The sequence below is a fragment of the Muscardinus avellanarius genome (assembly GCF_963383645.1).
Source record: "Muscardinus avellanarius genome assembly, chromosome: 15".
NCBI classification, from domain to species: domain Eukaryota; kingdom Metazoa; phylum Chordata; class Mammalia; order Rodentia; family Gliridae; genus Muscardinus; species Muscardinus avellanarius.
The window spans coordinates 11,064,321-11,082,934 of NC_137801.1; the positions used below are offsets into that span (position 1 = coordinate 11,064,321).

At 38.9% G+C, this 18,614-nt stretch overlaps 1 protein-coding gene across 1 annotated transcript in view; it reads right to left on the reverse strand.

Annotated features, from left to right (window-relative positions):
* NBAS (NBAS subunit of NRZ tethering complex) overlaps window positions 1-18,614 on the reverse strand; it is a gene marked incomplete at both ends in the record, with an annotated part of 312,243 nt that overhangs the window by 279,739 nt on the left and 13,890 nt on the right. Inside the window, 4 exons of the mRNA XM_080711473.1 lie at window positions 3,993-4,091; window positions 5,215-5,348; window positions 6,590-6,723; window positions 14,625-14,668. Coding sequence (XP_080567599.1) covers window positions 3,993-4,091; window positions 5,215-5,348; window positions 6,590-6,723; window positions 14,625-14,668 — 411 coding nt within the window. The remainder of the gene's footprint in view (window positions 1-3,992; window positions 4,092-5,214; window positions 5,349-6,589; window positions 6,724-14,624; window positions 14,669-18,614) is intronic.

Below are 18,614 nucleotides of genomic sequence, written 5' to 3' on the forward strand. Positions count from 1 at the left end.
TCAGGCATCATGCATGGTAGACAAACGCTCTCTCACTAAGCTAAACACCTATTTTCCCCCACCCCCTTTTTTTTTTTGAGACAAGGCTTTGTTAAGTTGCCCAGACTGACCTCAAAACTGTGATCCTCCAAGGGAGGGGGAGGGAATGGAATGGAGGCTGGATGAGGGCTAATTGGATGATGTGTGCTTGTATATCCTCTCAAGTCTTGTATTCCAATGTGATATATGATTACAATGTACCAATAAAAAAAAAATGCAAAAAAAAAAAAAAAACTGTGATCCTCTTGCCTCCGCCCCCCCAAGTGGCTGGGATTACAGGCATGTGCCACAGTGCCCAGCTATTCCCCATTTCTTAAAATCAACACACTGGCCATTACTTTCAATACATGAATTTGGGAGAGGACACATTCAAATCATACAAGGATACAATCATCAAAACAAAAAGAAAAAAATGTGGTATATTTAAGTAGCGCTATCTTCTCCCTTCCTCTCCAACACACACTTTAACCACAACCTCAGCCGAGCTGCACCACTTTCAATTTCCCCAAAATGACTGGTGACTTCTCGCCACTTTGACCTTTCTTCCTTTGTCTGGCATGTTCCTCCTGTCCAGACCGTATTCATTCTCCAATGCAGGTTCAGGCTCCAGCAGCCACACTTCCCTTGTCCTTGAGGAAAGTGGCGCCCCCTCTAGCCTCACGCCACACCACTGTTTCTGCACCTCTCACGGCCCTTACTTCCTGACTTGCGTTGTGGGTTTTATATCTATACAGACAGAGCACAGATGGAAGAAATGGTATGAACATAAGAAATAAATATTGGGAAATATGCATATACATTCATAGCGTATATATTATTTCTTATTCAGAAATATGAGAACTGGAGGTCGGGACTGATCTCCAGCCTCACACCGTGCACAATACTTAACAGTGTTACACCCAGCAAGACACAGCAAACTAGAGAAACCTTTTGCAGGTCTTTGGTCAAATGTCACTTTCCCAAGGAGGACAGCCTGGGCATCCTACTTAAAACGTTCCCCTGCCCTCTACTCGGCCATGCTTCAAATCGCATCTCTAGCAATGTTTTTGCCTGAGCCTTTATCAGCCCTTCCCATACGGCATGCTCCTGTTACCTGCTACACTGGCTAGAAGTAAGCTCGTAAGTCAAATACATCCCCAGCACCTGAAATAGCGATTGCAGACAGCAAGAAATCAATGTCTCCTGAATAAATAAACAACACAAATGCAATCAGGCAATACTATAAAACCTTGTCTCACCTATAAATAGCATCAAAGTGACGATAATAATATTCATCCTGCAAAATTAAAAGTGTTTTGGAGAACAAGCAAAAGTTTTATGTGTCTACATGTGGTGAGCTGACTAAAAAATGAAATATTCATTCCTCCACATACACAAGTTAATAATATGTAAAATGAGGAATCAAAAATTCAGCCAGGCGTGGTGGCGCACGCGTGTAATCCCCACACTTGGGAGGCAGAGACAGGAGGATCGCACAGGTTCGAAGCCAGCCGCGCTGGCTTAAGAGACCCTGTTTCCAAATAAAAATATAAAATAGGTCTGGGAGTGTAGCCTGGAGTTAGAAAGGTTCCATCCCCAGTACCACCAAAAAATAAAATAAATAAAATAAAATTTAAAAAATAATAAATAAATAAATAAAAATTCAAAATGTAAGTATTTTACTTAGATGTATGAAAACAAGAGAATGAACTAATCCAGCTGGAAGTGACTGCCTTTGGAAAGCCAGCATTTGGGTGAGGTAGCCAGCTAATCAAATTACATAACACATAAATTATGTACAGATATCACTCATAAGAATAAAAAGTAAGTGTAAAAAACTTTTAAAAAGACAAGTCACACGTTGGGAGGAAATTATGCATTTAATGGATCCAGAATTAATATGCAGACACACAAAAATGTCAAGACCAACTACCCAGTTTTCAAAAAGGAGAGGATATATCATTTTATAACTGAGGAAACAGGAAATGGCCAATAATATATAAAAACTATTCAGTTTCATCAGTAACTAAGGAATGAAATAAAAACTACAGTGAAATATTCTTTTATACCTAACAAATCAGCAAATATTTAAAAGTCTGACATTAATCCCATTGAGAATACTAATGAGATGTGAAATATACTGCCAGTGGGACTGTAAATCAACACAACTACTCTGGAAAATATCTTACATCATTTATCAAAGTTCAGTATGTATTGTCCCAATAATTCAGCAATCCCACTTCTCAGTATATAACCTATAGAAGCTCTTGCACAAATGTGCTAAGATAATGCACAATAATTTTGACCATTGTACTATTTTTATAGCAAAAGAACTGGAAGCAAATCAAATTTTCATTTATGGGAGAATGAATAAATACATTGCATATTATTTATAAAATGAAACATCTTCACAGTAGTTAAAAATGAATGAACTAGAGCAACATGAATAAAAAAGTAGTCACAAATCAAGACCTATACATCTTCTGTGTGATTTCATTTATTCAAAGTCAAAATAACAAAGCTAAATACAAAAACACGGTAAATATATAAAGAAAGTAAGGAAGTAACATACATAACTCTGTCTCTGGGGAAACAGGATGGGATCAGCAAAGAATACAAAGGGGACTTCAGTGTGGGAGTGTGTGTGTGTGTGTGTGTGTGTGTGTGTGTATTCTTTTGCAGTATAAAAATTTCATAATACTTTAAAATTCTGAACAAAAAATACAGAACTATGACTGAAGGGACCACAAGACTTGCAGGCATTATCGGTTGAAAAGGTCCAAGTATGCTGAGGACCTGAATGTTTAAGGATTTGCCATAGACACAGATTAGTCCAAAAATTCAAACACAAGATATATTCTTCTGTCTCCAAACTTGATACTCTTTCCATTCAGAGACCCAAACAGTTAACTTAGCTAACTTTTAAAATATATGTAACTTTTATTCTCAAATAATGAAACTCAACAGGAGGAGTCAACGGAAGTAGAAAATGTCAGAAGTTTCTAGTAAACTTCAATGGAGATCGCAAAAAATGGAGAAGTGGAACACAAGAAAGCTGAGATACACCAACCAACCGCTAGGCCCATCATGAGCAGGGGGAGGGGGAGGGGAGGAGTGGGGAAGGACTCAAATACATGAAAGCTGAGATACACCAACCGCTAAGCCATTCATGAGCAGGAAGGAGGGGGAGGGATGGGTGGGGAAGGGCTAAATGAGTGATGTGTGGATGTATGCCTCTACCATCTTGTACATACATAAGATGTATGACTATGGCAGGGCGTGGTGGCGCACACTTGTAATCCCAGTATTTGGGGGTCTGAGACAGGAGGATCGTGGTTTGTGGACAGCTTCAACTACTACTTAGTGAGGCCCTTTGCAACTCAGTGAGACCCTGTTTCAAAAATAAAGAATGAAAACTAGGGCTGAGGGTGTACTTCAGAGGTAGAATGCCCCTGGGTTCCATCCCCAGTTCCTCAAAAAAAAAAAAAATTGTATGACTACAATGCACCAATTAAAAAGAAAAAAGAGAAAAAACTGAGATACAGCAACTGGAACTGTGCAACCGACAAACAAGCCAGGCCTGACCTGCAGAGGATGACGGGAGGCCCTTCCACATGCAGGTACTTTCTATGTTGTCCTTTATGCATTCTCTCAGTAATACTATGCATTGGGTACTTATTCATTTTACAGATGAGTAAAAGAAGGGTGAGAGGGTTAAGAGAAAAGAAGAAATTCCTCAGTGAGTATTCCCAGTGCTCCCTCCAGCCCAAAGAAGATCCGCCAGCCAGAGAGATAAGCATGAATGATCAGATGACTATAACAACATTATACATATTAAACATTACTGCACACAACAGCGCAGAAGAAAGAAGTCAAAATAAGAATCGGAATGGACAGCTTCTTCTCCCTGAATCTGCGCCAGGATTTCTCTGTTCACAAACAGTACACTGAAAGTGAGAACAAAGAGTGCTTACCTATGCGCAGGGTGGTAAATTGCAGTGTTTACTCCATGAGGGCAATGAGCACTGAAGCTGAAGTTGTGACTCTCTTGGTAGCTCTGATTTGTCCCAACACTAGGGATAATGAGGTAAATAAGAAATGAGTACCAGTAAGCCACAGTAAATATCACAAAATAGCCAATAAAAAACCTAAACATAAGATGGATGTCGAATATAATTGAGGACATCAAACAATCAGAACTCTGACATATTACGGTGGGAATGTGGTTGATAAAAGTATTTGGGTAAAATGTCTGACAGCTTCTTATAAAGTAAACTGCTTTTATCCGGTGATCCAGCAATCCCACAAGCAGATAATGACCCCAGAGGAACTGAAAATGTACATCCTTGAAGACTTTTACAAGAATGGTCAGAGTTGCTGTATTTGTAATAACCCAAAACTAAAACTTAGAGGTCAATCAACAGAGGAATAAATAAGTAAACCGTAAGATATTCATGTATTATACCTATAAATAGTATTCATGAAATACTAATCATTAGAAAAAAGAAATAAATTATCGATATTCCTGAAAATAAGAGTGTATACTCTAAGGTGCTGAATAAAGGTGGACGTGGACAAAAGTATACATTATAAACCCATTTATGTGAATTAGTAAAAGAGGCAGAACTAGCCTGTAATTTTTTTTTAATTTTTAAACAGTTGTCCTGTGGGTGGATGTAGAAAGGGATATACTGGGAAGGGCATAAAAGAACTTTCTAGCATGATGGCAATGTTCTATATCACAACATGGATGTGAATTGCACAAAGGCCTGTTCCTAACTCACTAGCTGGTACAGTTAAGATTTGTGCATTTCATTATATGCAAATTTACCTCAAACTAAAAAAACTATCAGCGAATATAAAACTCTAGTGATATGTGTGCCAAAGTGCTCAAGTGCTGACATCTCTAACTTACTGTGAAGTATATTAAAATATAAGGTTTGATTCACAGCCAGAAAGAAAGATGGATAAATGGATAAAAATGATACAGTAAATAAGAAACTACAGTAAAGTCCTAATTACAGAATCCAAGTGGAAATATATAGGTGTTCAATATAAAATTCTTTCCAATTTTTCTACCGTATTTTCAATTTTTCATACTAATACACTAGAAGAAAACAAGGAAAAAATACCAATAACTGAAACTAAACCAGAGAAGTAACCATACCAAATATGGCTTCCCAAGGTGCATTTTACCTTACAAGGTAACTTCTAAGCTCTCCCCGGTAATTGATGACCAGGAGTTCTGCGGACCACTGCGCACTTGCTTTGTATTCTAAAAATATCAACCCAGCAATGGCGTAGCTCAAGTCACCTATGAAACTAGATGCCTGTGGACGAAAGGGAAAGTCAGTTACTAAAGAGACTCAAGATAAAAGGCAACACAGGCTCAACTGGAGGATAGCCAAGACATCAGCGTTGACGCCAAAGTCTAGAACAGCCCTCCCAACCAGGTGCTGGCACCATGACAGCCTCTTTGAGATGTTCACACATGTAAGTAAATTGCTTACTTTACAATGGATATCCATTGCAATAAGTAAATAAATAAATAAGTAAATAAGCAAGCTGGGCATGGTGGCACACACTTGTAATCCTACTACTTGGGAGGCTGAGACAGGAGGATTGTGGGTTCGAAGACAGCCTGGGCTAACAGTGAAACTCTCATTAACCTAGCAAAGCCCTGTTTCTAAACAATAAAGTTAATTCTCTTGAACTTAAGCAAAATATGTTACTATAACATATGCCACTTTGACATAAAGATTCTTCTGACTTGAAAGCAACTGAGTCTACAGATACAAAAAATCTGCCCTCCCTTGCGTGCCTAGTAACATGACAAATTTCTCTTTCCTAAAGAGCCTCCCTTACTGGAAGGAGGAGACCAAGATTCACACCAAAGTGAGTCTGCAGAAACAAACCTTCTTACCCTTATCTTCTATTAGTTAACTTCGCTCATTTTCTAGTCATTTCCCCACAGTTTGTTTCTTTATTAAAAAAGCATATAAGACCCCGAGTTGGCAAGATTTCTTGAGCTGTCAGTCAGCTGTGAAGCTACATGCACGCAAAAACATTAACATCAATAAAACTTATCTAACTAGGCGTGATGATGCATGCTTGTAATCCCAGTACTTGGGAGGCTGAGACAGGAAGACCACAGGTCCGAGGACAGCCTCAACAAATAGTGAGACTCTCATCAACCTAGCTAGACACTGTTACAAAATACAAATAAAAACAGTGTCTTGCTAGGTTGATGAGAGTCTCACTACTGTAATGGCTCAGTAAAACCTTTTACCTGCCGCCCCTTGGTCTAGAATTTTGCTTGATGACCTCTACTTGGCATTTACTTTACTACCAGATGGTCTAGAATATGCATAAAAGTGCGATCTGTGCATTACAAAACACAAAGAATATAAATATTACTTGTCTGTAGGTCTCTAGTTTGTGACTATCTTAAGTTCATGGCCTGTTCTTCTCACTTAAATTTGTATTTCCACTTTCTTCGCTCCCCTCCACTCAAGTACCCATACATGGAAGGCAATACAACAGCAAAAAAGTGCTGTCCACGGTGGCATACCGGGGAAATGACGAACAGCTCGCTTCCTGTGAGATCAAATACCCTCACGGTGCCCACGCTTTCGGCGTAGGCCAGCAGCGTGCAATCATAGCTCCACGCTACCCGTCTCCACTGAGGCCTGGGGTCTTTTGGAACTAGAACAAGAAAAGAAGCTTTTCACAATATGTTATAAAAATAATTAGCACTGTTAGTACCTCCAATTAAAGTAAGTGTTCAATTGTATTATATCATATCCTAAGGATTCTTAAGGCTTCCTTTAATAGAAAAGACAGTTCCCAGAAACCCAATTCAAGTAAAACAAACCACTGCAAATCCTGGCTCACTTATTTTAGATGCAAACCTATTGATGCCAGAGGTCTGATAAATGCTAAGCATGCCCTAATCTGATAAATACTTGGGAATAATATAGCTCAAAATACTTAGGAAAATAAGACTAAGCAAAAGCATAGAAAATAATGGTTCCCATGAGCAGGCCAATGTTCATGGACAGGGCCTCTGGAAGAGCCCATTGCTGATACAGGCAGAGACATGCAGCCCCAGACGAGCAGACTTCTAACCAGAATCACCTGTGCTGGCTGCTCTGCCGCCGTGTTGGACCATGAGTCCAGCTCTACAGGAGGGAGCCCACAGCAGTGCAGGCACTGGTCCTAGCCCCGTGCTGTACCGGCCTTGGTGGGTTGGCAGTTCGGGTTGTGACCCAGCTCAGCAGTGTTGGTGCCACAGGTGTGCCACATAAGCCTGGGGCTTGTCTCTCCACAATGATCTGGCCCAGAGTCGGGCAGCATCTCAGTGCCACTGAGTGTGGGCGAGGAATCTGGATCTACTCTGGCCCCCAGGAGAGACGTGAGGAGATGGAATACCCTTTTTAGGTATTCTCTAGGTTCGCACTAAACAACATGCCAACGCAGATTTGGAACAAACCCGTGCTTGGACAGCCGTCGAGTGCTGAAACGATGGCAACACATCAACAGCCAATGCACAGCAAGCCCGGGCTTAGGGCTTCAGACACGTACACCTCACCAAAGGGGAATCATGAAAAAATTAAAAGCCTGAATAACCAGTAAAAAGCAATGAGACTGCATCAGTAATAAAGTCTTCCATCAAGAAAAAGTCCAGGACCAGATGAGATCACTGTTGACATCTACTAGACATTTTAAAGACCTGATCTCAATTATTTAATTATTCCAAAAAGTTGAAAAGGAGAGAAATTTTCCAAACACATCCTACAAGACCTGCACTGTCCTGATAGCAAAACCAGACAAGGATACAACTAAAAAAGAAAAATATATGCCAATATCACTGAGGAACACAATCACAGGAGTCCTCAAAACCACTCTAGCAAACCAAACTACATGACATGCCAGAAAGACATCATGATCAAGTGGGAGCCGTCCCATTGATGCAGAGACAGTCATAAGTCAATAACCATTATATACCACATCAAAGGCGTGAAGGACAAAAGCCACAGGATTACCTCAATAGATAAAGAAAAGGAATTTGCTGAAGTTCAACATTTCTGCATGATAAAAACACTGAACAAATTAGGCATATGGCCTCAATATACTAAAGGCCATCTATAAGAAAAAAAACAGCTAACATTATACTGAAAAGTAATAGTCTAAAAACTTTCTAAAATTTGAGTAAGACAAGGATGCCCAACTTTACCACTTTTAATCAACACAGTACTGGAAATTCCATGGTTTGCAGCAACATGGATAAGAGTGGAGATCATTAAACTAAATAAAATAAGACAGGTACAGAAGGAAAAGTCTCTCCACGTAGAAGAGGAAATGTGTGGATTTCGACTTCCCTTGCCTTCTGTACTAACTATTGTGCATATGGGAAACACATCCCAGACATTAAGGAGTGCCTTCATTTTGACTATTTTTCAATAGGTAAAATGTATATAAAAAATTCAGAGCCGGGCGTGGTGGCGCATGCTTGTAATCCCCGCGATTGGGAGGCTGAGACAGGAGGATCGCACAGGTTCGAAGCCAGCCTCAGCTACTTAGTGAGGCTTTCAGCAACTTAGAGAGACCCTGTTTCCAAATAAAATATTTAAAAAAGGTCTGGGAGTATAGCCCGGAGGTAGAAAGCCTCTGGGTTTCACCCCCAGTACCACCCAAAAAAAAAAAAAAAAAAAAAAATTTCAGTAGTCCCTGAACATGGGAAGGTCTAATCAATTTCATTAAATCCCAATAGGACAGCACATACAGTGTGCAAAAACCACGTTTTTAAATAGAAGTAAAATAAAAAGAAAATGAGTTCTCTATCTTCAGATAGCTAAGAAGAAAAATCAAACTTGGAAATAAACAGGCACAAAATGATAAACAACTCAAGAATAAAAAAAAAAACCTACAAATGCACAGATGCTATATAAAAACCAGTAAGAGGACAACTTTGCCTTGAAAAGTATTTATGTGCCAGGGGAAAAAAATCGCATTTTTCTATTATTATTGTTTTATCTTTGATAACAGATTTTCCCTCTTATTTCATTCTGATAGGATAAACAGATTTATGCAGTACATTCTGGGTCTGTCTGAAATGGGTTCCATCTGAAAAAGATTTGTTTTTACTATTACTTCTACTTATAAACAGTAACTCCAGAAAACTCAGCATGTGTTTTGACCCAGATACAGATATGTTTTCATTACAAGATAAGATTTCACATAACAATGTGAAAATAAAGACTTTATCACCAGATTTTTCCAGCCAGCTGTGTGGCTTGGAAAGGGAATAAACAGTATAGAATCTTAAAAAGCAAATATCGGAGTTATCTCAAACATTCTCAAAAACACTGATGGTAAGAGTTAACTGCCACCAGACAAGTGAACTTCAGGATGAAGCTGCCTTCCCACACCTCCATCAGCTGGCAACCCCAAGACCCGTCCAGGAGCCCCACCTGAGAGCTTTCCTCAGTGCAGTCTCTGCCTGGAACACTTCCCTTCGCTACCTTCTCTTAACCTTTCAAGTAATTATCGTAATCCCAGAACTTGGGAGGCTGAGACAGGAGGATCACAGGTTCTCGGCCAGCCTCAGCTGCTTAATGAGGTCCTTCACAACTTAGTGAGACTTTGTTTCAATAAAAAGTAAAAAATACGCGCTTGGGAGACAGAGACAGGAGGATCGCGCAGGTTCGAAGCCAGCTGCGCTAGCTTAAGAGACCCTGTTCCAAAAAAAAAAAAAAAAAAAAATATATATATATATATATATATATATATGTAGGTCTGGGAGCATAGCCTGGAGATAGAAGGGTTTCCAGGAACCCCAGTACCACAAAAAATAAATAAATAAATAAATAAATAAATAAATAAATAAATAAGGCTGGGGGCATATCTTGGAAATAGATGTGCCTGGGTTCAATTCCAGGTACCACCAAAAAAAAAAAAAAAAATCCTAATAGTAATTACATCTTGATGGTATGCTTATTTTTATTTCTATTTTTATTCACTCTAATAAGAATGTGTTATTCTTCAATAAGACAAATGTTCTCTACAATAAGGGGGAAATGGTCATTATATAATCTGAAGCTCCTGAATCATAGTTCTGAAGTGAAATATTTTATTTCTGATTTTTCCAATAGTCTATGCTTCCCTATCTTTTTCATGTCAAAACACAAATAGAAAATCATGTTTGCAGGACTTCCGGGAAGATGGCGACCGAGAAAAGCGGGGCTTAAGAGCCCCGCTAACAACCAGTCTCCATTACCACAAAATCAGCGCCTTTCATAGCCATAAAACACCATCACCAGAGAAACAAAAAAATCACCAGGCTCCAGAGGTAAAGCGGACTGAGAACAGAGCTCACAGCCACAGAGGAGATACACCGGCCTCACGCCCGAGGACGTGGCAGCAGCGCCATACTGCCTGCGGCAGCGGCGAGTTCACCAGACAGCTACAGCAAGCCAAGGTGAGCCACTGCAGAACAGCCAGGTGGGATTTCTCGGCGCAGGGAGCATCTAAAGCTCCCAGTGGCTGAGCTCAGCACACGCTGCAGGGATTCAGAGTAGAACTCAAAACCAAGAAGAAATACGCCAGCCTCACGGCCGAGGGCATAGCAGCGGTGCCATATTGCCACTGGAGGCAGCAGCAGCGAATTCACCGACTCCAGTACAGCTTCATCTGCGTACTCAAGAACAGTGAGTCAAATTGCGGGCCACAGAGGAGAAATCCCAGTACTGTACTCCCTGGGACTTGACCCAGTGGGGGAGTGGCAGTGGCAGAGATATCACACCATAGGAGAATGTGCAACCTGGCACCCCCCACAGTCTAAAGCAGCCTCTATCGACTCTCTGGGTCGGAGACTCTGAGATACAACCCAGTAAAGGAGTAGTGGGGTCTGAGATACTACTGACTCGAGATCCAGAACACCTTAAGTGAAGTCATAGTGACCCAAGGGAAGAACTCAGAGAAGGCACAAACTTCCGAAATCATGGGAAAGAGGAATAATACTGGAGCAATGAATGCCCACAACCCCACAACATCAGAACCCGATAAAACAGAAAATCAGAGATTTCTAGAAGATCAAATCAGGAAAATAACTGTAGAAATAATAGAGGTGCTTCGAAAAGAACTCAGAGAGAGCCAAAAAGAGATAAAGGATGCAATTAATGAAGTAAAGGCCTCAATTCAAAGCACAAACAACCGATTAGAACACATGGAGAACAGAATCTCGCTCTGAGAAGATGATCATTCCAAAAATGAACGCATAGTTTCTAATCTAGAAAAAAATATCCGACAGCAGGAATCTGATATTGAAGAAATATGGGCCCATTTTAAGAGAGCTAACCTAAGAATAATTGGAATAGAGGAGGGAAAAGAAAGTGAAACCAAAGGGATCAACAATCTCTTCAAGGAAGTAATAGCAGAAAATTTTCCAAACATAGAACAAGAGGTTGATACACAGGTCCAGGAAACTTATAGAACTCCTTTTAGACAGGATCGGAGAAGAGGATCCCCACGCCACATAACTGTCAAAATGACCAATGTGGAAGCCAAGCAGAGAATCTTAAAGGCAACAAAAGCAAAGGGCCAAGTGACATTCAGAGGCAAACCAATTAGAATCACTCCAGACTTCCCAAACCAAGTCATGAGAGCCAGAAGGGCTTGGAGTAACATATTCCAAACTCTGAAAGAAAACAACTTCCAGCCAAAAATTTCCTACCCAGCAAAACTTTCTATCAAATTAGATGGAGAAATAAGAAGCTCCCATGACAAACAGAAACTGAAGGAATTTACGTCTTCAAAACCAGCACTAGAGAAAATACTCAAAGAGATTAACTACAAAGAAGAAATAGGTAACACTCACCAGAACCAGAGAAACAAGATTTTCCATCCAACAGACAACTAAGATTGGTTATCTGTGGAGATTCATTACTTATGTTAGTCTTTTACCTATCTCTAAATGGTATTGTTTGCCTTTATTGTTGTTAATTTTTAGGATTTCTAGTTGGAATATTAATATACCTTCAGATATAGCATTTGGAAATATTTTATCCCATTCTATTAGTAACTTTTAATTCTGTTTTCATTGTCTTAGGATATACAATTTTTTTTTTATTTTTTAGGGAGTTTGTGTACTCTTCTGTTGCCTGTGCCATTGAAATCATATCCAAGAAATCACTGCCAATTTCAAAGTTGTGAGGTTTTATGACCCAGATTTTCTCCTAAAAGTTTATAGTATTAAGATTTATATTTAGGTCTTTTATCTATTTTGAGTTAATATTTGTATATGGAATGAGGTAAGGGTCCAACTTTATTCTTTTCCATGTAATTATTATTTTTCAACAATATTTAGTTAAAAGATTATTATTTCCACCACCAAATGTTCGTGGAAACCTTGTCAAAAATAACTTGACAATATAGGGAAGAATTCAGCTCTAGGCTTTTATTTAACTCCAATGGTTTATATATCTGCCTTTAGAATAGTACTACACTGTTTCAATTATTGTAGCTTTATATGGTTTGAAATCAGAAAATATATATCTTCTAGCTTTGTTCTTTTTCGAGATCGTTTTGGGTATCTAGAGTCCATATTCCATATTAGGATAGATTTTTTTTTCTGAAAAATAAATATATAAATATGTGATTGTTTCACCTAAAAAAATAGAAAAAAAATATTCTCTGGTAAGAAAGAAAGTAAAAAGAAATATTGAAATGTTATCTTTAAGTCATCAAAAGCTTGGTATCAGACAAATGAAACTGTTATGTGAGACTATAATTTTTAATTTTGGATAAATTGCTATAATACTAGATGTCAGCCACTAAGCCAAGCATGGGAGGGAGGGATGGGGAAAGAATGGGGTGGGGATCGGGTGGGGGCTGACTGGGCGATGTGTGCATGTATGTCTACAAAAGTATGTATCCCACTATGATGTATGAATACAGTGCACTAATAAATATATATATATATATACATAGATACATACATAAAAAAATAAAATAAAATAAAATAAAAAATCTGCAACAAAAACAAAAAAGAAGAAAATCATGTTTGCATGGTAACTGCCGGTAAACTGATGAGGCTACCGAAAGCCCAGCACACCCAGTGGGCCCTCGGCTGTCCAAGCGCCTGCCCAGCCCCTGGAGCAGAGGGCAACCAAAGTTCCTACAGCAGGTAAGCCTGCTCACCATTAGGAAGCTCTGGCTCACGGTATCTCAAAGTCAGAACGTGGGAAAGATCTCTTAATTAACAAGGAATGGCTCGAATCAAAGCCTGATCCCACATGCTAATTTTAGGTCTATTCAAGGCAGAAGGAGAATGAATATAATAAATGTCATGACAAAGAGAGCCCAAACTAGTTGCAAACTGTACTCAAAACATTCTCAAATGGCCTATGTTTTTACAAAACAATAATTGAAAAATATCAAAGTGGAAGCAAATAGCTTCTCTTTTGAGTTTGCAGACTCGGCACGGCATAGTTTCAAATCCGCATTAACAGCAATCTGGGCTCCTTCCTTTCTCCAGGCACACACATGAAGCATCATCTGGCATATGGGAGCTATCCCATAAAGATGAGTCAGATAATAAGCAAATGATCATTACCTCACATTGCAGGAAATGGAAAGAAGCCATTAATGTAGCAGTGAGGTCATAAATTCCCACATCCAGAAGCCAACAAAACATTAGTTCGCAGAGCGTTATCTCATCTCTGCTGCCACATCCACTGTGCACACTAAAAATACAAATCCTATAATTTATATGAAATATGGGAACAGTTATGCTTCCCATTTTCGTGTTAACTTGGAGAGTTCTCGGTTTATTTACTAGCTAAAAGCAGGTGCCTCATGCCAACGCTCAAAAGGACGGTGTATGTCTAGATCACTCCAACATTCTGGGCATGTTCTCAGAGGCCCACCTCAGACTCCCCAAGCCACCCCAGCAGCAGGGGGCACTGGGAGAAGTCAATTCAGCACCCCCAGCACCAGCACCGTGCCTGCTTTCACTCTTAAGGTTGTGCGCCATAAGTAACTCTTTCTTAACACTTACCTTACACCCATGGCCAAAAACTTTCACTACACACTGTGTGTTTTCTTATTAGGTGTATTCAAGTTTGCAATTACATAGTTCAGGACCTATAAGCCTCACATACAACTCTACCCATTCACTCAGGATCTTCCCTTCAATACCCAGCACAGCAGCTCATGCACAGAAATTGTACTCAGTAAATTTTTGATGGCTGATTATATCAAAGAATGATGAAAGCTCAGGCTTTTTGTACTAGTCTGTGCCTGACCAACTCTTATAACTAAGAATTTATTTCTGTACTAAATCCGAAATAAAAGGCTTACAGACGCAGTACAAAAACTTTATCCCCAAACTGGCTTGGACTTCTTTAGACAGTTTAAATTTTAAAGCCCTCCAAAATGTGTATACTTAAGGAAAATATTTAAGTCATATAAGAAAATTCAGCTGCAGCTTTATTTTAATAGCCATAATCCTTACAAATATTTAATACCTATTCTAACTTTTAAGAAACATTGTAAACCACTGTAGATTTGAAATTTAATTTTTTAAATAGTTTAGAAATCCTTACCTTGGCATTTACCAATAATAGATGTAAAATCATCTTTTGCAGACCTGCAAAATATAGCAAAATCAAGACAGTTTTACCTACCAACACTACTGTGTAAGTCTATTAAATATTAGAGACTTTGGAGACTAGATACCTTCTATACACAACACTAAGTCCTCTGCTCAAAGATGGTTTTGTCAAACAAGCATCTTTTTTTAGTGATAATATTTTCTTTCAACACTTGAATTAGAAACGGGACTATAAAAAAATACAACAATACAGTATAAGTGAGTCTAATCATGCTCTTATTACAATACAATATCTTCCTCTAATCCCAAAAATTCTGACTCAGTAAATCTGGGTCAGGCAGAGTAGTGTAAACCTGTCACCGCAGCCACTCCAGAGGCTAAGGCAGAAAATAATTGTAAATCTGAGGCCAGCCTGGGTAATTTAGCAAGGCTCTGCCTCGAAATAAAATAATAAGAGCTGGGGTGGAACCCAGTGGACGAGGGCTTGCCTAGCATGTGCAAGGACCTGGGTTCAAATTCCAGTAAACAACACACACACACACACACACACACACACACACACACACACACACACACACACAGTAAATCTCAAATGGGGCTGAAGCAAAGACACTTGATTTAAAACTTTAGAGATTGAACCTAGTTAAGAATCACTAATCTACATAATATTACCAAGTTGGATCATATGAGGAGAAAAAGCCCAATATGTAAATACCTGAAACAGATCATCATATTTAAATCAGTGACCTATTTAAAATCTGTCATCTGAGCCGGGCGTGGTGGCGCACGCTTGTCATCCCCGCGCTTGGAAGGCTGAGACAGGAGGATCGCACGGGTTCGAAGCCAGCCTCGGCTACTTAGTGAGGCTGTCAGCAACTTAGTGAGACCCTGTTTCCAAATAATATGTAAAAAATGGTCTGGGAGTATAGCCCGGAGATAGAAAGCCTCTGGGTTCCACCCCCAGTACCACCAAAAAATAAAATAAAATAAAATAAAATAAAATAAAATAAAATAAAATCTGTCATCTTGAAATGCATACCAAAGTTATATAATTATTATTTGTTTGTTTTGTTTTGCAGGACTGGGGATTGAACTGAGGGGCATTCTAACTCCAAGCTATACCCCAGCCTATTTTTTCCTTCTTTATTTTGAAACAGAGTCTAAGATGCAGAGGACCTGAGCAGCTGAGGCTGGCCACGAACCTGGGATCCTCCTGTATCAGTCTCCCAAGTACTGGGATTACAAGTGTGCACGGCCATGTCCAGCCCAACGTTGTATAATTACTGTATACTCAAAATAAAAACTGGTATCTTCTAGAAAACAATGTAGTAATAATTATTCAAAACCTTAATGTCTATAGCATTTAACCTAGTAATTTTAAGTTCTATAAAATTACCCCCAGGAAGTAATTAAAGATAGATACAGATATCAAAAAAATTCATGTTGTCTAATTCATAAAAGAAAAAAATTCATGCAGTATAAGCAAATTAATTAAAATCTGCTATGTGCATGCAATGAAATATTATGCAATTACATATGTGGCATGGAAAGATGCTCATAACATATTAATTTTAAGTTTATCCACAAATAACAAATACAAATTAATGGAAGTAAATTAAATTTATAAATTACAGAAGCAATTTACAAATCAGTATCAAATAGAATATACAGCATTAGCCTACTAAATATATATGTACATATGTATATGTATATTAAACACACTCATATGCAAATGGAAAAGTTCCAAAGAACATACACCAAATTTCTGTTGTTGGTTTTTTGGGGGTATGTGTGTGTGGGTGTGTGTATGTGTGTGTGTTACTGGGGAGTGAACCCAGGGGTATTCTACCTCTGAGTTACACCCCAGTCCTATTTTATTTATTTTAAAACAGTATCTCACTAAGTTGCTGAGTCTGGTCTTAAAACTGTGGTCCTCCTGTCTAAACCTCCCAATTACTAGAATTACAGGCATACACCACTGCGCCCAGCCTAAAACGTTAATAGTAGACAACTTTGGCTAGTAAAATAGAAAATTTCTAGTTTGGTTGTTCTACGTAATTGTATTTTCTAATACTGTGCACTAACTTTTAAAGTTACTTTTAGCCAGGCATGGTGGCCCACGCTTGTAATGTCAGCATTTGGGAGGCTAAGACCTGAGAATCATGGTTCGTGGACAACCTCAGCTACTTAGTGAGGCTCTTTGCAACTCTCAGTGAGACACTGTTTCAAAATAAAGCATAAAGAAAAATAGGATTGGGGATGTTGCTCAGAGGTAGAATGTCTCTGGGTTCCATTCCCAGTATTGCTGAAAAAAATAAAAAATAAATTAAAAAAATAAAGTTACGGGTGTATTCATTTGAGTCACCCCTCCATGCCAGTCTGGTATGGAGCTGTACCTATCCTCTGTATTTCTATCTTTTAAAAAACTTCTTTAAATCTTCAAAAAAAATAAAGTTACTTTTAAAACAAATTTTAAGACTATAATGCACCAATAAAAGCACATTATATAAAACATTTTAAAGAGTAGTTTAGCCCGGTTTTTAAAAGTTTATCATGTTATTACTAAAAACAACTATAAACATGGGAATAGATTTCCTAAAACATTCCAGGGCTCAGCCTCCCAGTGGCAGAGGACCGAAAGCCTGGCTTGAGAGCGAAGCTGCCTGGTTCTAGCGCCACCTGTGTAACCCACGCTAAAGATTTAACACATTTCACTTTCCCTTAAATAAAATGGGGTAAAGCAACTTCACAGAACTAAAAAGACTAAATTCTTTTATATAATTTAGCAAAAACCAGACCCTAGTAAGTATTCACTAATTTCATCCTTACTCTAACTACTAAATAACTGTTGCTATTTTTGCCGAGAAAATGAGAGAGAAATATTTGGTTTTGGCAAAACTTCCCATATCTAGCAGGGCTTGGTGGCGCACGCTTGTAATCCCCGCGCTTGGGAGGCGGAGACAGGAGGATCACACAGGTTTGAAGCCAGCCGCGCTTTTCAGATATAAGAGTATAAATATAAAAGAGTATAAAATATAAAAGAGTATAAAATAGGTCTGGGAGTGTAGCCCGGAGGTAGAAGGGCTTCCAGGAACCCCAGTATCAAAAAAAAAAAAACCCAAAAAAAAAAAACCTTCCCAGAACTTACCTAAAATAGCTAAGCAAACCTTGTGGGTGGAGGGATTTACATGCCTTTTTCATAAGAGTCTCTTATTTTAATGCTTTTTGTTGTATTCCATGATAGCTCCTAATTAGTTCGTATATTTATAGTCACCCATAATCATAAAGAATTATTACTTCACTATTTAGGAAATAAGGAAACACATATTAACCACTTATAATCTATCTACTGACACATTACAAATTAAAGAAGCAATTCACAAGGTTTTTTTAATCCATGGGCAGCCCCACTCACAAGTGGGCTAAGTGTGCCATTCTACAAAAAGCGATTAAAGTCATTTACTACTTGGCACAAAAACAGAACTTGGAATTAGCAACCCAAGTACCACTGCAAAAGTCAGAGCTACCACTCGAAGATTAAACTGTTTCAATTTTTCATTTTTCTGTTCTCAAGAATCATTTATTCTAAAGGCCCACGATACTAGAATTGTCTTTAACATAATCTAATCAAACATTTACTGAGTACTTGCTACCACTGGTACAGAACCACTATACATATTCTTCACTATGGTAGAAAGGAAAACTATGAGGCCGGGCGTGGTGGTGCACGCTTGTAATCCCCACGCTTGGGAGGCAGAGACAGGAGGATCGCGCAGGTTCGAAGCCAGCGGCGCGCGCTGGTTTAGGAGACCCTGTTTCCAAATAAAAATATAAAATAGGCCTGGGAGTGTAGCCCGGAGGTAGAAGGGCTTCCAGGAACCCCAGTACCACCAAAAAAAAAAAAAAAAAAAAAAGGAAAACTATGGAATAGAAATGTGCGCGCGCGCGTGTGTGTGTGTGTGTGTGTGTGTGTGTGTGTGTG